This window comes from Bubalus kerabau, chromosome 17 (genome assembly GCF_029407905.1).
Source record: "Bubalus kerabau isolate K-KA32 ecotype Philippines breed swamp buffalo chromosome 17, PCC_UOA_SB_1v2, whole genome shotgun sequence".
Classification (NCBI taxonomy): domain Eukaryota; kingdom Metazoa; phylum Chordata; class Mammalia; order Artiodactyla; family Bovidae; genus Bubalus; species Bubalus kerabau.
Genome location: NC_073640.1, coordinates 52,282,607 through 52,303,093, shown reverse-complemented (window position 1 = coordinate 52,303,093; position 20,487 = coordinate 52,282,607). Strand labels below are relative to the sequence as shown.

Here is a 20,487-nt window from a genome sequence, read left to right as displayed (position 1 = left end):
TTTGCTGATTAGCTCCGCCTCCCAAACAATACAATCAATGAGAGGAAAGAACCCACCCTCCAACTCGTGACTCTCAAATCCGACGGGTACAATGAGACATCGATAAACCAATCACAAGAGGCTCTTTCCGCCTCGCCCCAGCCTTTGCACAGTCGCTGGCCAATCCGGGTGTGGATCCAATCAGACTCTATTTCCCAGAAGACCTAGCGGACTGAGGCGACCTGCGGTCCTCAGAGTCTTGGCGGCAGTTGGTGGAGACGGACCTGTGGGGCAGTCCTTGGCGTTGTTTGCGCGTTTACCTGAGTACTACGTAGTACTCCAGTGTTCCGGGAACTCTTCTCGCCAGCCCACCTCACTCCGGCCCTGTCTGTGAGCAGAGCGGTGCCAGCCCAAGCCCTGCCTGGGATTGGGCGCCCGCCGAAGTCGGCACGCCGTTTGCCGTGGCTCTGTGAGGCTCTTGTCAGGATTGCCCTCGCCTCATCGCCATGGCTCCCACTATCCAGACCCAGGCCCAGCGCGAGGATGGCCACAGGTAGGCACTCCGCTACCTGACTGTACCGCTTTTCTCTAGGTCTGGGTGGGCGTCAGCGAGATGAGAGGGTCAGGTGGTTTTGTCAGTCTTCAACCTTGCCAGCCCCCCAGGTCTGCCCGTGTCGTCACGGAGCGCACACCCGTTCAGGGGGGCGGGTCCCGGACGTGGTGTCCCCAGCTCCCCCCACACCTTCCGTACCATGTTCTGGAATTAAGCTGTTGAGGATTGAGTTTTTATTCTTCCAGTCAAGCGTTTGGAGACCCCTTTCCCCAAAAAACAATTATGTGACTCTATTATTAAAGTATTTGAAGACGTGTCCTTCAAAGGGATTTAACATTTAGGGACACTGTCTCTAAGAGGCATACTTGACTCCCTCCGTTATAGTACTTGAGGTACCTCTACGAAGAGGAATTATCATTTGTCACCCTTTAGCTTGGAAAAGCCCCCTACGCTCTCCTGTCAATCCTTTTCTTTCCATCTTTTGTCATTGTCTCTCTTTTACCCACCAGGCCCAATTCTCACCGGACTTTGCCTGAGAGGTGAGCTCCATCGTGTTTCCCCAGGACGGGTGGGCCAAGTGGGGCTGGGCGCAGAGGTAGGGCAGCAGGAGCCAGGTTTTGAGCCACTGTGTTCCCAGGTCTGGAGTGGTCTGCCGAGTCAAGTACTGCAATAGCCTCCCTGACATCCCCTTCGACCCGAAGTTCATCACCTATCCCTTCGACCAGAACAGGTGAGACTAAGAGTGGGGCTTTGTGAAACACCTTAGAATATGAGTTCCTTGAGGGTAAGGACTGCTTTTTCTCACGGTTCAGGGCAGAGAATGGTAGTTAACCTGTAATAGTAGGTGCACAAAAGGTATCTGTTAAGAAGCAAGCAGTATCCAAGTCTCTACACTTAAGAGCTGCTAGCCTTCTGATTACAATGTGGAGGTTATTTCATTCTGAATTCCTCCCTGGAGTACCTTAGCCTCTAGGAAGCTGGGCTGTGAGGGGTAAGGCTGGAATCAGGAAACCATAATGGGCATGTTTTCCCTACCCAGGTTTGTTCAGTACAAAGCAACTTCACTGGAAAAACAGCACAAACATGATCTCTTGACTGAGCCAGACCTGGGCGTTACCATTGACCTCATCAACCCTGATACCTACCGCATCGACCCCAATGGTGTGTTGGGAGACAGGGAGGGCCTGCTCTAGGCTAGCGAGGGCCAGCTCTGGGCCTCCCTCAGAGTCCTCCTCTCACCTTGCTTTCTTCTAGTACTCCTAGACCCAGCTGATGAGAAGCTTCTGGAAGAGGAGATTCAGGCCCCCACCAGTTCGAAGAGGTGAGGGGGTGCTGAGTGGGGACTTAGGACTGGTGCTGATGGGAAGGCAGTGGGGTCCTGAGGTGCCTGATTCTCCCACTCCAGATCCCAGCAGCACGCAAAGGTGGTGCCATGGATGCGGAAGACAGAGTACATCTCCACGGAATTCAACCGTTATGGCATTTCCAATGAGAAGCCTGAGGTCAAGTAAGTTATGGTGGGTAGGGAGGGAAGATGGAGATTTCAGGTATGTCCAGTTACCTCTAAATGTTTTTCTCTTTCTCCCCAGGATTGGGGTTTCTGTGAAGCAGCAATTCACTGAGGAGGAAATATACAAAGACAGGGATAGCCAGATCACAGCTATTGAGAAGACTTTTGAGGATGCCCAGAAATCTGTAATTGAAGGACTGGGATAGGGGAAGGGGGATAAAGGTGCGACTCCAGAGTACTTTGTACTTTTTCTTACCCTGTTTTTTTTTTGCCTCTGCCAGATCTCCCAGCATTATAGCAAGCCCCGAGTGACACCAGTGGAGGTCATGCCTGTCTTTCCAGATTTTAAGGTCAGATCCAGGGCAGGGGGCAGAGAGGGACAGCCTGCCATCTCTGCCTGTCCTAGTCTAACCCCAGTGCCCTCCATCCCCCAGATGTGGATCAACCCTTGTGCTCAGGTAATCTTTGACTCAGACCCCGCCCCCAAGGACACAAGTGGTGCAGCTGCATTGGAGATGATGTCTCAGGCCATGATCAGGTGAGTGGCCCTGCTGTCCACCTTGGCCTGCTTTTTATTGTTTTTGTCTTCACTCAGTCTTTACTGCTCCTCTTTCCCCCTCAAACAGGGGCATGATGGATGAGGAAGGGAACCAGTTTGTGGCTTACTTTCTGCCTGTGGAGGAAACACTGAAGAAACGAAAACGGGACCAGGAAGAGGAGATGGATTATGCACCAGATGATGTGTATGTGGGTTGGGGTTAGGTTTTAGGTATTGAGAAGTGTCTCCTTTTCTCCTTCATAGGGAAGAAATGGGGCTGACCCTGTCCCCTTCATCTTCAGGTATGACTACAAGATTGCTCGAGAGTACAACTGGAATGTGAAGAACAAGGCTAGCAAGGGCTATGAGGAAAACTACTTCTTTATCTTCCGAGAGGGTGATGGTGTTTACTACAATGAATTGGAGACCAGGTACTCAGCACAATCCTACCTCACTCAGATTAGCTTGGGCTTGTACTTCAGAGTCAGGATCTTGGGGTGTACAAGAAGAGCTGCCTTGGAGGTCATTTGTATCTAGGGATTTGCCACGTGCATTTTTAAGAGTGGAAGCCTATAAAGCTGGAGCTGGTTCTAACACAAGAACCCAGAAGAAAAATCTTTACCTAACACTGGAGATATTTGGAGCTTTCATGCAGGGCAGGACTGCTAAGTTGTAAACATAGCCAGAATATGGAGTAATATGTAAAATTAAAATTAATGTTTTAAATAAATGAGATGCTAGATACCCAAGTTCAAAAAACATGACCCCTAAACTTCCCTGACGGAGAAGGCAATGCCACCCCACTCCAGTACTCTTGCCTGGAAAATCCCATGGATGGAGGATCCTGGTGGGCTACAGTCCATGGGGTAGCTAAGAGTCAGACACGGCTGAGCGACTTCACTTTCACTGTTCACTTTCACGCACTGGAGAAGGAAATGGCAACCCACTCCAGTGTTCTTGCCTTGAGAATCCCAGGGACGGGGGAGCCTTGTAGGCTGCCATCTATGGGGTTGCACATAGTCCGACATGACTGAAGCAACTTAGCAGCAGCAGCAAACTTCCCTGATGGTTACAAGTTTACTGCTGTGCTGGGACCCTTGATGTAAAGGTTGGGAAAGTGTGACCTTGAGTTTCTGTTTAAAGCAGAGATCACAAATTCTGATCCCATTAAGCCAGGCAAAAAATGTAAAATGTACAGTAGGCTGTCGGGGTCTAGGTGACCTGGAGCCCTTGGCAACCTTCAAGAGGCACTGTGACCCAGCACAGCAAAGGGTCCAACCCACTGCTATGTTGGGGGTGGGGGTGGGGTGGGAATCAGAGGCCCAGTGGAGTCAGAATCTTATTTTCTGAAATCCAGATTCTCTTTTTAAGGGTTCATATCTAATTCACATTAAAATCTAATTCTTTATACATTTATGTGTTTATGTAAAGGGTATACATATATATAATTCCAGGGCCCTCAAACTGATACCTTTGGAGCTATTTTCTTGCCTGTGAAAGTGAAGTTGCTCAGTTATGTCTGACTCTTTACTACCCCATGGACTGTAGCCTGCTAGGCTCCTGCATCCATGGGATTCTCCAGGCCAGAATACTGGAGTGGGTTGCCATTTCCTTCTCGAGGCGATCTTCCCGACACAGGGATCGAACCCCGGGTCTCCCGCACTGCAGGCAGACCCTTTACCATCTGAGCCACCAGGGGCTCCTTTTTTTCTTGCCTGTCCCCTACCCCAAATTTAGTTTCCCTTATTCAGTCTGTATTTATTCTGGTCTTTTCTGGGCTAGGCATAAATGAGTAAAGATGAGTAAGAACCAAGTTAGACCAGATTCCCCACAGGGGTCTTTAACTGAATCTCATGTACTTCTCCCCAATTCTACCACTGCAGGGTTCGCCTGAGTAAGCGCCGAGCCAAGGCCGGGGTTCAGTCGGGTACCAATGCCCTGCTTGTGGTCAAACACCGGGACATGAATGAGAAGGAATTAGAAGCCCAGGTTAACAAGCACCACTGACCCCGGTCTCCCATGGGGAGGGTGGTAGTTGGTGGAGTGGCACAGGAACCAGATTGAACCTTCTCCTTCCCCTCAACTGTCCTGCTTCCAGGAGGCACGGAAGGCTCAGCTGGAGAACCATGAACCCGAGGAGGAAGAAGAGGAGGAAATGGAGACAGAAGAGAAAGAAGCTGGGGGCTCAGGTAAAGCTGGACAGACTGAACTCTGACTCTGGGTGGGTGGGTGGGTGGGGAACTTGGGTCTCACTTCTTGCTCCCTTGCAGATGAGGAACGAGAGAAGGGCAGCAGCAGTGAGAAGGAAGGCAGCGAGGATGAGCGCTCTGGCAGTGAGAGTGAACGGGAGGAGGGTGACAGGGATGAGGCGAGTGACAAGAGTGGCAGCGGCGAGGATGAAAGCAGTGAGGATGAGGCCCGGGCCGCCAGAGACAAAGAGGAGATCTTCGGCAGTGATGCTGATTCGGAGGATGACGCTGACTCTGATGATGAGGACAGAGGACGGGCTCGTGGCAGTGACAATGACTCAGACAGTGGCAGTGATGGGGGTGGCCAGCGGAGCCGGAGCCACAGCCGGAGCCGGAGCGCCAGTCCCTTCCCCAGTGGCAGCGAGCATTCTGCTCAGGAGGATGGCAGTGAAGCTGCAGCTTCTGATTCCAGTGAAGCTGACAGTGACAGTGACTGAGTCCCAGAGCCTTCGGCCCTGGCGCAGATAGTTATTTTGTGCAGGAAGGCACTTTTCGAGTGGTCTCTTTGTGAGCCTATTGCTTTGTTTTCCGCTCCTCCAAACCTTTGCTGTTAATAAAGCCAGCTTCTCTTTACTTCCCCTCCCAGGCACCGTGGTCTCATTCTGCCTGCCCCACGCAGAACCCCCCTGAACCACCCCAGGTGCTTAAGGCACAAAAGCAAAGGCCACAAAGGCAGGGTCATTAGGTTTTTCAGGAAATGTAGTATAACAAAGATCAGAATCCTTTTCGTTTGTTTGTTCTTTTTTTTTTTTTTTTTTCCAAAATAAGCCCAGACCATTAAACAAGTGAAACTCCATCAAATAAGTCTTCTCCAACAGCGAGAAAAACTGTACAGTTACTCAAAGCTGATTCTGCCAGTGGGGCTGGGAATAGAAGGGAGGGTGAAATCATGGTGGAGGGGCGGGGGCTGGGGAGGGGCAGGAGTGGGTCAGGATCCTGCCCATCAGAGTGGGGCCGCCTGCGTCCTGCACACTCTGCTGACAGGTGGGGGGAAGGGGGCAGCTCTTGCCTCCCATTATGTGGGGGGTGTCCCTCACCACCTCCCAGTGCCAGGCAGACCCAGCTCACCCTGATGGGTAGTGAACAAGACAGGACTGGCTGGGAGGAGGTGAGGGTCTCTTAAGAGGGACACCCTGCTGATTCCAAAAAACGAGGTGGCCCCTGTCCATCCCACTTCCCCGGGCTAGGAGGAAGATTGGAGAAGCCCTGGGAGTTGGAGGGGAATGAGCAAAGGCACAGAAACATGGAGGGGCCGGGATGGGGGACTTGCATAGGTTGATGAGTGTGCAAGAGGTACATAAATAAACCTGACACCCCACCCAGCCCGGCACTGGGAGAGGAGGTAGGGACCTAGAGCAGGTCCCCAGGGCCACCCCACCCCCTGGCTTCCTCCCCCACCCTGGGTCAGAGTTGAGGGAGGTCCAGACCAGGAGGGCAGAGGCAAGAAGGTCTGGGGAATGGGTGAGTGCAGGGAGGGTGGTGGTTTAAAATTTTTTTTTTTTTGGTTTTTTGTTTTTTCCCAACATTTTGTATCTTTAATAACATACACAATGGTTACCAGCCATATTCATAACAAAAGTTATTCATAAAATGTATCTAAAAATAACATTTTTTCCTTTTCGGTGTGAAAAGCTTGAGAATGTCCCAGTGGGGGGGGGGGGGGTTTGAGGGGATGGGGTTGGAAGAGGGGACCCTGGCTTCCCCATAGCCTGAACCCCCAAATCCCCTCCCTCCAACTGGGCCCCAGCACACCCCCTCAGTAGGAACAGAGATTGGTATGATTCTGGGGCTGGGACGAACCTCTGGGTTATGATATATAGTGTTCCACTTAAGTGAGGTCATGACAATGAGGGGGTGGGGTGGGGGAAGGGTAAAAGAAAAGGGGATAGGGGTGGGGAAGGAAACCAAAAACCATCCCCTTTCCCTTATTCTTTACCCCCAAGTCTTTCAGCAGCTAGACTTAGGAGTGGAGAAGAATTTGTGTTGGTGGGGGTAGGAGACGTTAAGGCAACAGACTTCCTGACCTCACTGGCTGCCCTGGCTCCCAGCCTTCGACCTCTGCATCTGCAGAGCCAGGGCTAGGGGTGGGGTGGGGAAGGGCTAGGGGGTGTGGAGGAGGGGGCTCTGCCCTCTCCCCTTGTAAAATTCAGGCTCCCCCTGCCACTTTCTTGGCTCAGAGAGGCCTGAGGATTCTAAAAATGAGAGGGAATGATCAGAAAGAAAAACCGTTAAGAACTATATAAATATGTATCTTAAATAGACCTAAGAAATTAATTGCAGAGAATCTCTGATAAACAGGGCAAAAGGAAGTGAGTGAGAGGAGGGTAGCTCCTGTCCTTGGGGAATGATGGGAATGGGGAAGAAGAAAGTGTAAGGAGGTGAGGGAGAGAGGGAGAGAGAGACAGGCAGACAGACACGCTCCTCTCCTCACCCGCCTTTATCTCCTCAGCTCCTCTCAACATTCAGGAGAGCAGATTATCTACCCCACTCATCTCTCCCCAAATGTCAGATGCTTCTGAGCAGGCCCCACAAGAGAGTGGGTCAGTGAGTCTGGGGGAGACTTTTTCCTTGGGAGGGGCAGGTGGCCGGCAGTCTAGAGGAGGCAGGGGTGGGACAGGGCCAGGTAGGGGGTGAAGGAGGGAAGGAGGGGGCAGACAGGCTGGCCAGTCCCTGCCCCCTTTATCCTGGCTGTCCCCTACCTCCCTGGGCCTCAGCAGAGATCCCTCAACGGGCCTGGGAGTGAGCAAGGCGTGTGCCAATGTTAAACAAAAGTTAAAAGGGTGAGAGAGTAGAAAAATATTAGAATGTATAGCTGAGCCAGCCCACCCTCTCGCTGTTGCGGAGAAGCCCGTTGGGGGTTGGCCCCCGCCCGCCGCCCGGGGAGCCTATGGGTGCGCTGGGCTGTGGGTCCCGTCAGATGGTGGAGGTTTTGTCTGTCCCATCTGTGGTAAGAAAGGGAGGAAGGGAGGAAGATCAGGAGCTGGCGGGAGGCCCAAGAAAAGGTGCTCAGGTAGCCTGTCATCCCAGTCAGGCCCTCCCTGGAGTCCGGCCTCCCCTAGGGACCCCTCAGGATGACTCTGAGTTGCTCAGTTCAGAGGTGGAGACGCTGCTGGGTAGGTGGGAGCTGGGTCAGGGAAAGAGGAAATGCTCACCACCCAAGGCGTGTTCTGTCATGCTCAGACACAGAGACTCCAGAGTGGGATTGATCTCCAGGTCAGGCCCAGGGACCGGGCAGTCTGGGTGGGAGAGAGGAGAACAGAAGCAGTAAGGACTGGACTGGGGTGAAGGGTAGAGTCACGAAGACAGAGGCTGGCGTGAAGGAGAGGCTGAGGGGGACGAGAAGGAAAGGAGAGGCAAGAAACAGAGACACAAAGCCTGTAAGACATACACACACTTGGTACTGGGCAGACCTAACACCACTCACTGCTTAAAAGCCTTTCTGGGCTCCTCACTGCTTCTAGAGGAACTCTGAGCTTTTTACCTGGGTTCACAAGACTCTGCTCTTTCACCTTCCAGCCTCAACCTCTCATGATGTCACCTATAAATCCACAAGCCATGTCGGACCATCTAATTGTCTCTCCTTAATAATAATAATAAAAAAAAGTTGACCCCTCTGAGACTCAGATTCATGACTAATAAGATGGGAATATCAGTGCCTTCACATGTGCAGCTGGGGATTTGACTGAACAGTGCAGGAAAGCTGTCTGACACATAGCATACTGGTGAAAAGAACTGGTCTCATTTTTCACTCCTGCAGTTCAGCCATCCAGTCATTTAAGATGTTTACAGATGCCTACCATGTGCCAAGCCCTGTGCTAGGATAAACAGGACAAATGGGGTCTCCTGCCTCTCACATAATCTCATAAAAGAATCCTTTGTGACATAAAGAGTTTGGGGTCACAAGCAATCTAAGCTCTCTCTAGAGGCAGCCCTTTCCAGACCAGCCTTCTCTGCTTCTACTGCCTCAGTGCCTAGCAGCACAGGGGCTGGCACAGGGGAGTCACCCCTGACTTGCTGAGCAAGGCAGGGCTGCTGCTGCTGCTAAGTCACTTCAGTTGTGTCCGACTCTGCGACCCCATAGGCTAGCGTATCTCTAACCTCCCTTTTGCCTGCTTTGCCCTCCTTCTGATCTCCCATCTCTAGGCTGATCTGTAAGCAGAGGAAAGACAGCCCTTAGGGTAGAACCTGTTCAAAGAGCCGAAGTCTACAGGTTCCTGCTTGGTCACCTGGCTTCTGAAAGGACACTAGTGGACTGATAGGCAGGACTCCCTTCTACAGAAACCTGGCCACTCTGTCTCATCCCCTCCACTCCTTTCAAACTGAGTATTTAACAATCCTCGAAAAAGATGCAGACAGACACCAGTATGAGCACTAAGATTATGACACAGGGAGGGAGAGAGATAAAGATGGGGGGTGGGTGGGGGTAAGGAGTGAGAGAAGATGGGGAGAGGGGGAGAGACAGAGAACAAACATATGCAAGGGAGAGTGTGTATAAGACCCAGAAGAGAAAAGAAAGGCCAGCTAAGGGTAGTGTTGAGGCAGAGTCCTATGGGTGGGCACCTTACCTGGAGGGAACATGAGAATGGCCTGGGGTGACGAGTGGACTGGGAGCGAGTGGGTGCGCTGCACAGAGCTACGGCTCTGGCTGGGCATACTGTTGCTGCCTCCAGGGTTGGCGAACCACAGGTTCTGTATGGGGCATGGGAAGAGAGAAAGCAGTGGGTGGGCAGGGCAAAGGCCCGGACCCAGGAGTGGCGGAGTTGGCAGGAGTCACCTCCCCACTAAGCTGGGCCCACCTGGACACAAACATATGGACACACACATCACAGGCACCACCACCCCAACCCAGAAGTGCCAGGCTCTTTGCTTCCAGCTGGCTCACCTGTCGGCCCTGGCCCCCAAGGCTGGGGCTGGTGAGGGCATGTCGAGGGGAGATGCCCCCAATGCCCGAAGGGCTCAGAAGGCCCATCCTGCCAGGCGGAAGGGCCCGGGGAGGCATTGGGAACTGCCGCTGGGTCCGCCGGGCCACCCCCATCCCCACAGAACCAGCTATGGGGAGTGAGTTCGAGCCAAACGCCCAGCTGTGAGAGAGCAGAAGGCAGGGTATCAGTTTAGGTGTATGGGCCCATCTGCTTTAACTCTTTCTCTTACCCCCCACCACCCCTGTGGTAGGACAGAACATAGACCTGCATGAACAGGGATTCCCTGTCCAAGTCCTTGCCCTGTCATTCTGTCTCCTTCTGCCCCAAGGGGACTCCTAAGATGGAGACGAGAGAGTCCAGAGGTTTCCTCAAGTCCACTCAAAGCAGTTCTAACTTCAATTCTCAAGTGTGATATTTCTATTGTTTGTTTGGGGTGAGAAGCGACTTCAGAGCCCTCTGCACACAAGTGAGGAGAACAAGGAACAAGCAAGGGGCCAGCTATGGAGATGGGTACTGATTCTGCTATACTAATGGAATATATATATTCCATTATATATATGGAATATACTAATATTCCATTAGTATGGAATATTACTCTATTCTAATGGAAAATCAGGCACCACCTGACTTTCTAATGGGAAAGTCCTCACTGGGTGGCTTATATAAGGCCACTCAGTTACTGAATGAGGACAACTGGACTCCCAGCCCAGGACGCAATCACCCCTCTAAGCACTATCTGTCAAACAACAAGGGCTTATGAAAGAAAGGTCCCTGTGCCCTGGCTGCCCACCTACCCTTTCTGCTGCCTGTAGTTCTGCATCTCTAGTGCAGCTTTGCGCGGGAAAGTCCGGAGGAGCTTCAGCACTTGCTGTTTCCAGGACAGCAGTCGTTTCTTCTGTGTCTCCGTGAAAGCCTAGAATTAGGGGGGGTGAAAGAGGTGTGTGTGCTTCTTTCAGATCTGCCTTCTATCCATTTGCTCAAGTATTTATCAACTGCCTGTCCTGTGCTGGCAAACGCTGGGACACGGAGGTGATCTGTGCTCACACAGCTTACAATTTAGCTGGGGAGACTATACATAAGAAATTGTAACTGTGATAAATGCTGTGAGGAAGCAACACAAGAGGCACAAGAAACCTGATGTTATGAGGGGCTGGTGAAGGCATCCTGTTTTACTGAGAACTGAGGGATCAGCAGGCAGGAGGGGGACTTACTCCCCAGAGAAGAATTATGTACTAAGGCTCTGAGAATGGGAGCTCAGGGCATCCACGGAACCCAACACTGGAAGGATGAGGGCTTGAGAGGTGGGCAGGAGTCAGTTAGGCGGGGCCTTGTTGGACACATAAGGAGTGTTGGTCTGAGAGGATGGGGGCAGCCTTTCCATTCCTGAGAGCCCTAGGGAAGGCCTCACCTCATGAGACAGGCACTTTTCGATGAGCTGGAGGTAACTGGTGATGTTCTCCTCGTCTGGTCGGGACACCAGGAGCTGGGTGCACACTTGGAGACATGGAAAAAGGCGGGAGGTCAGCCCCCAGAATGCCCTCTGCCATGTTCCAGCTCCCCTGGCCCATGAGAAGGTGGGTCAGGAAACTCATGCTGGATGAGTACTAGCTATCTGCCAAGCATTGCACCTGGCTTATTATGAGGATATAGACATGGCCCACCGTACTGCCTGGCATATGGCAGATATGAAGTCAATGACTTTTTCTCCTTTTAAGTCTTGGGATAGTGTCATCAATGGAGGGATTTTTAGCCTGACGCGTCTGAGGTTCCAAGAGGTTGAGTTATTTGCCTCAGGTCACACAGCTAAAGGGTTCAGACCCAGGTGCAAACTTGCCTGTGCTGTGCTGCCTTAGGAAAAGGTGAGCTCATTAAGAGTATCAGGATACCCATCCCGTGGACTTCAGTCCCCTCTGAAAGAACCAATGGATTCGCCTTATCTGTTTACTCTTGGCTGTATGCAGTTTCCACTGACATAATGTCCCGTCTTCTGCTCAGGTTGGAGATGCTTTGAGGTAAGGGCTGTCTCTCATCATCAGCCTGGACATGCCAGAGGGAAGGGGCCTTGTCATCCTTAGTCTCAGTCCCTTTCTTTAGTGCTCTAGTCCCCAGGGTGCTTTGAAAAATTCTGCTCCCATCATTTAAACTGGATTTGACCCCTGATGCCTGGGTTCACTTGGTACCCTGGCCCAGAACTTCCTGCTGGGCCCTGGGTGGTCTCACCTTTGCCCATCACCCGTGTAAACTGGCTGGGGATGTCTCCATCAGCGACGGGAGCAGGGGCTGGCTCACTGCCATCAGTGGGAGCCGGAGCTGGTGGAGGGGGGTAGCTCTCTGCAGCTGGAGGGTCATTGGTCTCACTGCCCTTGTCTGTGCCAGGGAGAGCCAGGGGAGGCTCAGCCCCTGGCAGCGGTGGCTCCCCCCGGCCCCCATCCTTGGCAGTAGAGGTGGTGGCGGCGGTGGCAGCCACGGTGGCCTGGAGGACACTGTAGGCCTTGATGGGGGTGATGATGATCTGCTGCAGCTCCTGCAGTGCGTTTCGCAGATTTCCACCTTCCAGCACATCCTGAGTCGGGAAGACACAGCCTGGGTCACATGCCAGTCCCTACAGCTCTGCAGAATGACTACGCATATAGGGTCAAACAGCCCCTGCAAAGAGCTGGCGGGACCCTGGGTTCCACCACACAGAAAAGGCAGGTAAAGGAGCTGCTGGAGTGTGCACACACACATACACACACATTTGTACATACATATTCCCTCTTCCCCACTTCAAGGTGGAGTGCCATGGAGATCTGGAGAAGGTAGGCTAATGCTGGGGTCTCAGGGTCCCACTGAGGATGGAACCAGATTCAAACCCACAGTTTTGGAGTAAGATACTGAAGGGAGCAAAAACCAGAAGGCAAGTGACAGGGAAAGAGGAAAAGGGATGCAAATCAAGGCAGATATGTAAGGATAGGGCGCAGATAAGAAATAACCAACTGGAAAGAGATCGTGTGCACAAGGAGACTCTGCTCTATCAGAAAGAGTTGTTAGAAATGGAAAAGTGAAATGGAAGAGAAGGGGTTGAGTCAACAGATATGATTCCAGAGACACAGACCAGGACAGACAGGGAGGAGAGCCTCTCAGCCTCTCAGCTCACTCACAAGCAAGTGAGCCCTGTGATCTGACTTGCACTTGGTTCCCAGAGCCTGGGTCCCTAGGGTTGGGGAGATCCCGAGGTGGGGGGTGACATGGGCAGCAAGGTGGACCCAGAGCCCTCAGCCATTAGCACCACTGGGCAGTCAGCTGACCTTGGAGATGGGGATACCAGGTCCTCACCTTCTCCAGGGATTTGAGGACGCTCTGCCTCTCGCGCAGCTTCTGGATGCTCAGGGCTATCTTGTGGCGGGCACCTTTGGTGACATTCTGTGGAAGGGGCACAAGGGGACAGGAAGCTGGAAATGGGAGGTTAAGGTACTCAAAGTGCCCCAACAAGGCCCCAAGAGAGGAGGCTTGGACTGCAAGGGTCATGTCAAAATGGTACTGCCCTCAACCTTGCCCTGAGGGTCCCCTCAGCTTCACCTGCGACTCCAAGTGCTGTTCAGTCAGCGTCATCATCTCCTCATAGCTCATCTGTGAGAAGAGGGCTGCATACTTGTGCAAGCGGAGGCTCTTGAGCCACGAGGGCACGTCTGTGGAAAAGAAGGGAGGGCATAAGGTGAGGAATCTGGCCCTGGTGACAGTTGTGGGGAAGGACCAGGCATCAATCATAGGCAGCCTTAAAAGCTGTAGGACACTGGAAGGAGGCAGGGAGAAGCCCAGGATCCATATGCCCAGCCAGACCCTTCCAGGCGGCCTTCCCTGCTCAGGACACCCTATCCTTCTTAGTTGCCGGGTTGGACGTGTCCTAGGATAACCTCTGATGTCCTTAAAAGTATTTCTGGAACCTCTGTTCCATCAGTTACCTCTAGGTCCTAGCTTTCTTAGTCAGACTGGGCTGCCTGAGTGCAGGGGCTTTTCCCTAATCAGACTGGGACTTGTGGGGGTCTCTCTGCTCAGTCTTGAGCCTTTAGAGCAGGGACTGTCCATATTCCTCAGACCTGTATCCCCTTCTTAGGGGGCAGAGTTGGAAGGAAGAGAAAGAATTGGGTGGGGAGGGGTGGCAGCTCCAAGCTCTCTTCTGTCCTTTTAAGCTCTGCACAAGCCTCTTGAGGAGGTCCTAGTGCTAGTCTCCCCAACTGTACCTTTCATGCCACTGCCGTCCTCCTGGAAAGTGTTCCGGCTGGAGCCCTGCTCCTCCGTCTGCTCACTGCCAGAGGAGGCCACGCTGCTCTGCGGTGAGAGGGGTGCGTGGTCGGGCGTGGTGAAAACAGCCCGGGCCCCAAGCTCCTCTGGACTCGGCCACTCACCAGGGGCCTGGGGACTTGTGGGGATGAGCGACATGGAGCGCTTCAGCGGGCTGGGGTGGATTTGGCAGGGGAGACCTGGCCGGAGTGGGAGAGAGACAAGAGGTCAGGACTGGGAATCTGACCACAGGAGACCATGTTCCCCTGGTCAGTGCCATGGATGGCAGCTCAGCCTTGGAACCCAACAAGGGGAAAGGACCCTGGGGTCTGAGGGGAACTACCTACCAGCTACTGCAAGTTCCCTCATTCCCCTACCTACCCAACCCATTAGCAAGCTGTCAGCCACTTCTCTGAACTGCTCCACTTTCTCTGCTAGCACCCTGGGCTAAGTCACTAGAGTCCTTAGCTGGAATTGCCATCACAGCCTCCTCACAAAATTTCTTGCCTTCATCTTCACCCACTATGGTCTATTCAACTCACAACAGCCACAGTGATCTTCCTTTAAATGCAAATCTGACCCACTTAGTCCCTGATTAAATCCTACCTGTAGCTTCCCTTTACAAGAAGAATAAAATTCAAACCCTCTTCCCAATACCTATAAGGCCTTGCAGGACCTTGGCCCTGCTCATCGCTGAGGTCTCATCTCTCATAACTCATCCCTCTGGTTCAAGCTTTTCTAGCCTTTGCCACACCTCTGCCCCCAATTTGTTCCTGGAACAGTGGAGCTTGTTCCAGCCTCAGGACTTCTGAGCTTGCTCCTCCTCCTTGTTCTCCTGATCTTGGCAGCTGGCTCCTCCAGGTCTCCTCTCAAAAAAGCATCACTCCTTCGGAGCCTTTCCCTGAACCCTCAGTCAGAAGTAGCTCCTCCTCACCAACCTCCAGTCATATTACTATGTCCTGTCTTTCTTACAGCACCGATCACAACTTGAAATGACCTTATCTAATTATCTGTTCACTTGTTTATAACTGTACCCCCCTGCTTCAAGACCTGCGAGAACAGGGCCCCATCCTGTCTTAAACATTATAAATTAAACTCAGTAATTACAGGGGGGTTTCTACTAGAGGAGGTTCTACACAATTATGTGTAAAGTAAGTGAATGAGGTACATAAACTGCTTCCTCAACATCTATTATTGGGCTTCAAATGCCTCCCAAAAGATGTTTTCTTGTTCTGAGCCCAAACAAAGGTGAATCCAGGCCCTCATTCACCAGATGTTTCATATCCTCCATCCATCCCATTCCTGGGATAGGAAAAGGGATCCAATTTGATTTTTAACCATTCTAAGGACAAGGCAGGTTCCCATGAGCTTCCAGACCTTTACGCATGCTACTCCATTCCCCTAGCTCACCAGTCACCCACCCTTAACTGCCAGCCACTTTGGCCTTCATTCCTAGCTCAAGTGTCCCCCTCTTCTGCGACTGTCTCCTCTGTGTGCCCTGGGCCCCTGTGCTGCTATCTCAAGTCCAGCCCTCCTGTCCCTTCCCTAGGCTGCCTTCCACTGGAATCTGGGCTTGTGTAGGATGGTGGCAAGCCTACCCAACCATTTCTGCATCCCCAAGACAGGCCAAGACACAGGAATGCCTGAAAATTCACTGACTCCAAAAGGAGGGCACCCATCATCCTAAGAGTGCTAAGGGGGCCTCTGAGCTTGACGCAGGAAATCTAGAAGTACCCTAAGTCAAAAAGGAAAAGAAAACAAAGCCAAAAAGCCTCATGCTGCGTAGGTGAGACCATCAAGGCCTAGAGAACATAAGTCCTTCACCCCAGTTCCCACAAAGAGTTAGGAGGCAGAGACAGAAGAACCCTAGCCTCATTTCTGATGGAATGGCTGGGTTTCCTGTGAGTGCCTCACTGACACCCAGATTCAGGACACCCAGCCTGGTACGGGCCCCCAAAGCACTTTCCCTCATCTGTGACAGTTATCTATGCTCCTAGCCAGGAAGTCACCTGAGGGAGAGGGCAGGGCACTGACCCTACCCATGAAGGCTACCCTCCACCCACTATCTGTGACCTCTGGGATCCTCCGCATGGGGCTCCTGCAAAGCCTCTGGACTTGTAATAGATGTCACCCTCTGGGCACAGGGGGCTGGAGAACCCTTAATACAGGCCTTTTTTTTTTTTTTTGGCTTGTCCTGGTGCCCCTGGCTTCCTCCTTTCTCTCCTCTCAGCCAAGAAGGGGGCAGGCGAGGCTGAGAGGACAGGAAATTATCCTGATTGGAACGATTGTGCAGTTCCTGAGAAGCCCTGCTTGGCCCCGCACTAGGGTGGAGGCTGGCCACAGCATGAGAACTATAAAAACAGGAATGCTGGCCAGATATCCAGGGCCTCGTACTCTCCAAGAAACCCTGGTCTGTCCTTGGCAGAACCCCAAACCCACCCTGCCTGCCCTTACAAGCCAATCCTTGCTCCCCACTCAAAAATATTTTAATGACTTCCTGTTTCCTGCAATTGCCTTAAATTGAAAAGCTTCATCTTATCCTTCAAGCCCCTCTGCCCTTGCCCCCAAATGTGACCCTAACATACTAAGATCTGAGAGTCAAGACAGACCTGAGTTCAAATTCTGGCTCAGCCACCTATTAACTTCACGATCCTGGGCAAGTCACTTCATTTCCTCCTCTGTTTCCACTTTCATGTGAAGTTTTTGGTACAGGGGCAGGCCCATGGTAAATATGAGTATTTGCTACGGCTATTACTCATTTAAATCCCTGCACCTCTCCATCCTTGCCAGACCCGTCTACATACCATTCCCTCTAATTTGACATCCCTATACCTTCAATCCATGCTATGCCCTCTACTTGGAATGTCCAATTTCTCTTCTGGTTCAAATCCCATATCCAACATTGTTCCAGCTCGGTCTTTTAAAGTTGCTGCAAGTACGGGCACCCTGCATGGATGACCCCTCCTCTTGATGAGCATCTTCGGGAGGGTCACTTTCAGGTGGGGGCGGTGTAGCACAGTAATAAAGAATATGAGCTGTGGAGCCAGACTGCTTGGATTTAAACTCTGGCTACACCACCTTGGGCAAGTGACTTTTCTGTGACTCAGCCAATGAATTTTTTAGTATAAAGTTCTCAGAACAGCTCCTGGCAAAGACTAAATGTTGAATATATTTTAGCTAGAATTATCATTATTAATATACCCTCCCAACTTTGACACAGAAACTGTCATGCTCTGAAACTGGAAAAAAAGGTCCAAGACACCTTGGGTTGTTGCTAGAGCTCCTGGAAATGCCCCTCTATCCCTCTATCTTCCCTGATTCTTGCCAACACTTGGGAGGGAAGCAGGTGACCAGGATATCCATATTCAACTGGGGAAGAAAGAGGCTCAGGGGTAACTGATGTGTACCAGGTGCCATACAGCTCGGTACCAAAGACCCAAGGTTCACCCTGCCCCTGGCACAGGTAACATTTTCACCGTCACCCTCAGCTGGCCTGCTTTAACCAGGGCTTGCAAAAGGCAGCCGGCATCTTGAGGTTAAATCTTGGCAAATGCTTGCCTTGAGTCAGGTCACGTGACCGTCAGTCACCTCATCAATCCTTGGAAATGTCAATCTCTTTTATCCTGTTCATTTCAACTAACATTTTAAAAACCGGAAAGCAACTATACTCTAATAAAAATTAAAAAAACAAAAAACAAAAACCTGACTGGAATACCAGCCCCTCCTGCTCACCCCAGCCTCTGGAGGTACTAACTAGGAGAGTCATTTTGAGACCACTTAGTTGGAGGATAGCATAGTGTCAGAGGCAAGCACTGGTATCAGGCTGCCTGGTCTAAACCTTGGCCAGTTTCACTACTTGCTTTGTGGCCTTGAATACAAGACTTCATCTCTTTGCGTCTCAGTGCCTTCATCTGCAGAATGGGGCTAATGATACTGTTGTGATAAAGATTAAAGGAGACCATGCCTGCAAAATGCTTTTAAAAATAGAGGACCTAGCACAGTCAATGCTAAACAATGTTGCCTACTATTACTAAAGCCTTGCAGTATGAGTTACATCTTATATGAACAGGCTTACAAACATACACTTCTCAGAAATGAGTCTGGTAAGCTGGAACCAGATACAAAAATCCAGAATGTCTGAGCTAGAAAGAACTTCAAATTATGGTCATTAACTCAATGCTTTCAGAGGTCAGGCAGTTATCACACGTGCCCAAAGTTGGATGGTTGCGGCAGGGGCCTATTGGGACACGTGTAGGGTCTAAAGGTGGTAACCAATATTTAACTCCATCTTATGACTGCCACCAGACCACAGGCCTTGATTTGCCAGATTGTTTGATTTTTTAAGAAAAGCTGAAATCCGGATTTTTAGGGGAAAATTCCTTACATTGCTGATTTATTTTAAAATGTAACAAAATAAAACCAAAGTTTTATTGAGTTTGGGTTCAATAAAGCATGTTGGCATGTCAGAAATGGCTCTGGGAATGCCAGTTCACAACCTCTACACTGCCTCATAAAGCTGAGGCCCAGAGAGGTTGGTTATGTGACTTGCCCAGGTACAGAGTGAGTAAAGAGAGAGCCCAGTCTGACCCTTTTCAAGTAGGCATGGCCTCCCAGGAACTCCCACCTCCTCACCTGCATTTGCATTGCTCCCAATACTGTTGATAGCTGGCGGCACTGAGCTGGGTGGGTGGAAGGGCACATGTCCATTTTCCCGGGGTGGCTTGTCCTGCCAGGCTGGCCCTGCATCCCCAGGGCCCAGCTCTGCAGGGCCACCCCACTCATCCGAGCCCTGGCGAGAGTGGTAGGTGGGCTCAGGTCGGGTGCGAAAGCCGCTAGCTAGCCGGTCTTCCAAGTGGCTGAGCCAGAGGGCCAGTGCATTGCGGTCCTCCAGTGTGGTGGCTGGGTGGATGAGGGCATAGGAAAGCAGCTGGCGGCTCTCCTCGATGAAGGCATTGCTCTCGATCGAGTAGGCCAGCACTTTCTGCAGCAGCCTCATGTACTCCGACTTGGCCTCCGTGTTGCCTGGCTGAAGCAGGGGTAGGTGGGACAGCAGGAGGGACACCACCTTCTCTTTGGACTCCTGCTGCCACTGGCTGACGATGGCTGCAGAGGGGACAAGAGGGAATGTCAGAAGAACCAGGGTGGGGGAACCCCCCCCCCCATAAAACCAGGAAAGGTGTCTACAGGCCATTCCCTCAGCTCCAATTTCACTTCCTTTCTCCTTTCATGACTCCAATCTCGTCCCTCATATAGGTGATATCTAACATACTCTGCCTGCTTCCACGGTAATTTTCTTTTTTCCGGTTTCATCACTCCTACTCTCAGAAACCTGCTATGGCTCCTAATCAGCAAAACGTGCCACTGTGGAACCTGAGTCCCTCCTGCTGTCCCCAGGCCTGCTCTTCTTGCTTTATCCCTACTCCTTACCTTCATGGTCTCTACTCTCTTTCCCCTATCAAAACAGCCTTCATCCTGACTTGGAGGACAACAGAATATATTGGTTAAAAGCTTGGGCTCAGGACTTCCCTGGCAGTCCAGTGCAGAGGGCAGGGTTCAGCCCCTGGTTGGGGAACTAAAATCTCACATGCTGTGTGCTGCTGCTGCTGCTGCTGCTGCTAAGTCACTTCAGTCGTGTCTGACTCTGTGTGACCCCATAGACAGCAGCCCACCAGGCTCCCCCGTCCCTGGGATTCTCCAGGCAAGCACATGGTGTGTAGTGCAGCCAAGAAAAAAAAAAAGCTTGGGCTTTGGAATCAGACGGTCTGGACTCCCCCAACTTACTAGCTTGACCTTAGAAAAGTCACTTAAACTTCACAGAGCACTGATTTCCTCACCTGAAAAATTTAGTACCCAATTCACAATGTTACTCTGAGATTCAATAAGTTAATAAAAAATGGAATGTGGCCTGGCATATAGAACATATCTAATAAATGCTGATGGCTGCTTTTAAAACTGCAATCAGCCTCTAGATTCTACCTTTCCAGTTCATTCCATATACCAGATGGATTTATCTTCCTAAAGTACACCAGGATATTATGTTCCTGACCTGAAGCTTATAATGGCAACCAGCACCAATAGCTCAAGTTCAAGAGCTCCTAACCCAACATCACCTTCATTTCTAGGGCATTCTTCCAGATAAAGACTTGGTTTAGGATACCCCATCTTCCCTGGGGCTCTCTAAATGTCATATTCATCCAAATTCCACACTCAGGCTGAGAATCAAGGTTTTAGTTTGCAACAGTCTTCTTCCTCCTATCCAAATTATAAGTCTTTTATGGATTGCCTAAACCTGTCCTTCTTCAGGACATCTTCCCTGGCTACTCCATGCCTTGGGGATCTCGTGATGTCTCCTTTCTATCCCAACCCATAGTCTGAGGGCCCATCCGTCCTGTGAAGATGAGTGAGGCTTCCTTGTTCTACCCAGAAGTGAGCTCCCAGAGAATAAGGTCCCAAGCTAGCCCCACAAAGGTGGCTTG

General features: G+C 51.4%; 2 protein-coding genes across 3 annotated transcripts in view; one reads left to right on the top strand and one right to left on the bottom strand.

Moving 5' to 3' along the window:
- The first annotated feature begins 158 nt into the window (after positions 1-158).
- On the top strand, positions 159-5,402 carry PAF1 (PAF1 homolog, Paf1/RNA polymerase II complex component). The gene is made up of 14 exons (XM_055553622.1): positions 159-532; positions 1,042-1,071; positions 1,170-1,262; positions 1,572-1,693; positions 1,787-1,853; positions 1,938-2,039; positions 2,122-2,227; positions 2,324-2,392; positions 2,477-2,580; positions 2,669-2,785; positions 2,883-3,011; positions 4,464-4,569; positions 4,679-4,769; positions 4,851-5,402. Exons 1-14 carry the CDS (start codon positions 486-488, stop codon positions 5,264-5,266), a joined length of 1,599 nt encoding a protein of 532 aa, XP_055409597.1. The 5' UTR covers positions 159-485; the 3' UTR covers positions 5,267-5,402.
- SAMD4B (sterile alpha motif domain containing 4B) overlaps positions 4,029-20,487 on the bottom strand; it is a 37,878-nt gene continuing 21,419 nt past the window's right edge. For both annotated transcript variants that reach the window (XM_055553620.1, XM_055553619.1), the window contains 11 exons: positions 18,644-19,114; positions 13,972-14,211; positions 13,310-13,419; positions 13,067-13,153; positions 11,972-12,314; positions 11,160-11,245; positions 10,546-10,664; positions 9,712-9,910; positions 9,395-9,518; positions 7,982-8,065; positions 4,029-7,771 (listed from right to left, as the gene is read on the bottom strand). In XM_055553620.1, coding sequence (XP_055409595.1) covers positions 7,743-7,771; positions 7,982-8,065; positions 9,395-9,518; positions 9,712-9,910; positions 10,546-10,664; positions 11,160-11,245; positions 11,972-12,314; positions 13,067-13,153; positions 13,310-13,419; positions 13,972-14,211; positions 18,644-19,114 — 1,892 coding nt within the window. In that variant the 3' untranslated portion in view covers positions 4,029-7,742. The remainder of the gene's footprint in view (positions 7,772-7,981; positions 8,066-9,394; positions 9,519-9,711; positions 9,911-10,545; positions 10,665-11,159; positions 11,246-11,971; positions 12,315-13,066; positions 13,154-13,309; positions 13,420-13,971; positions 14,212-18,643; positions 19,115-20,487) is intronic.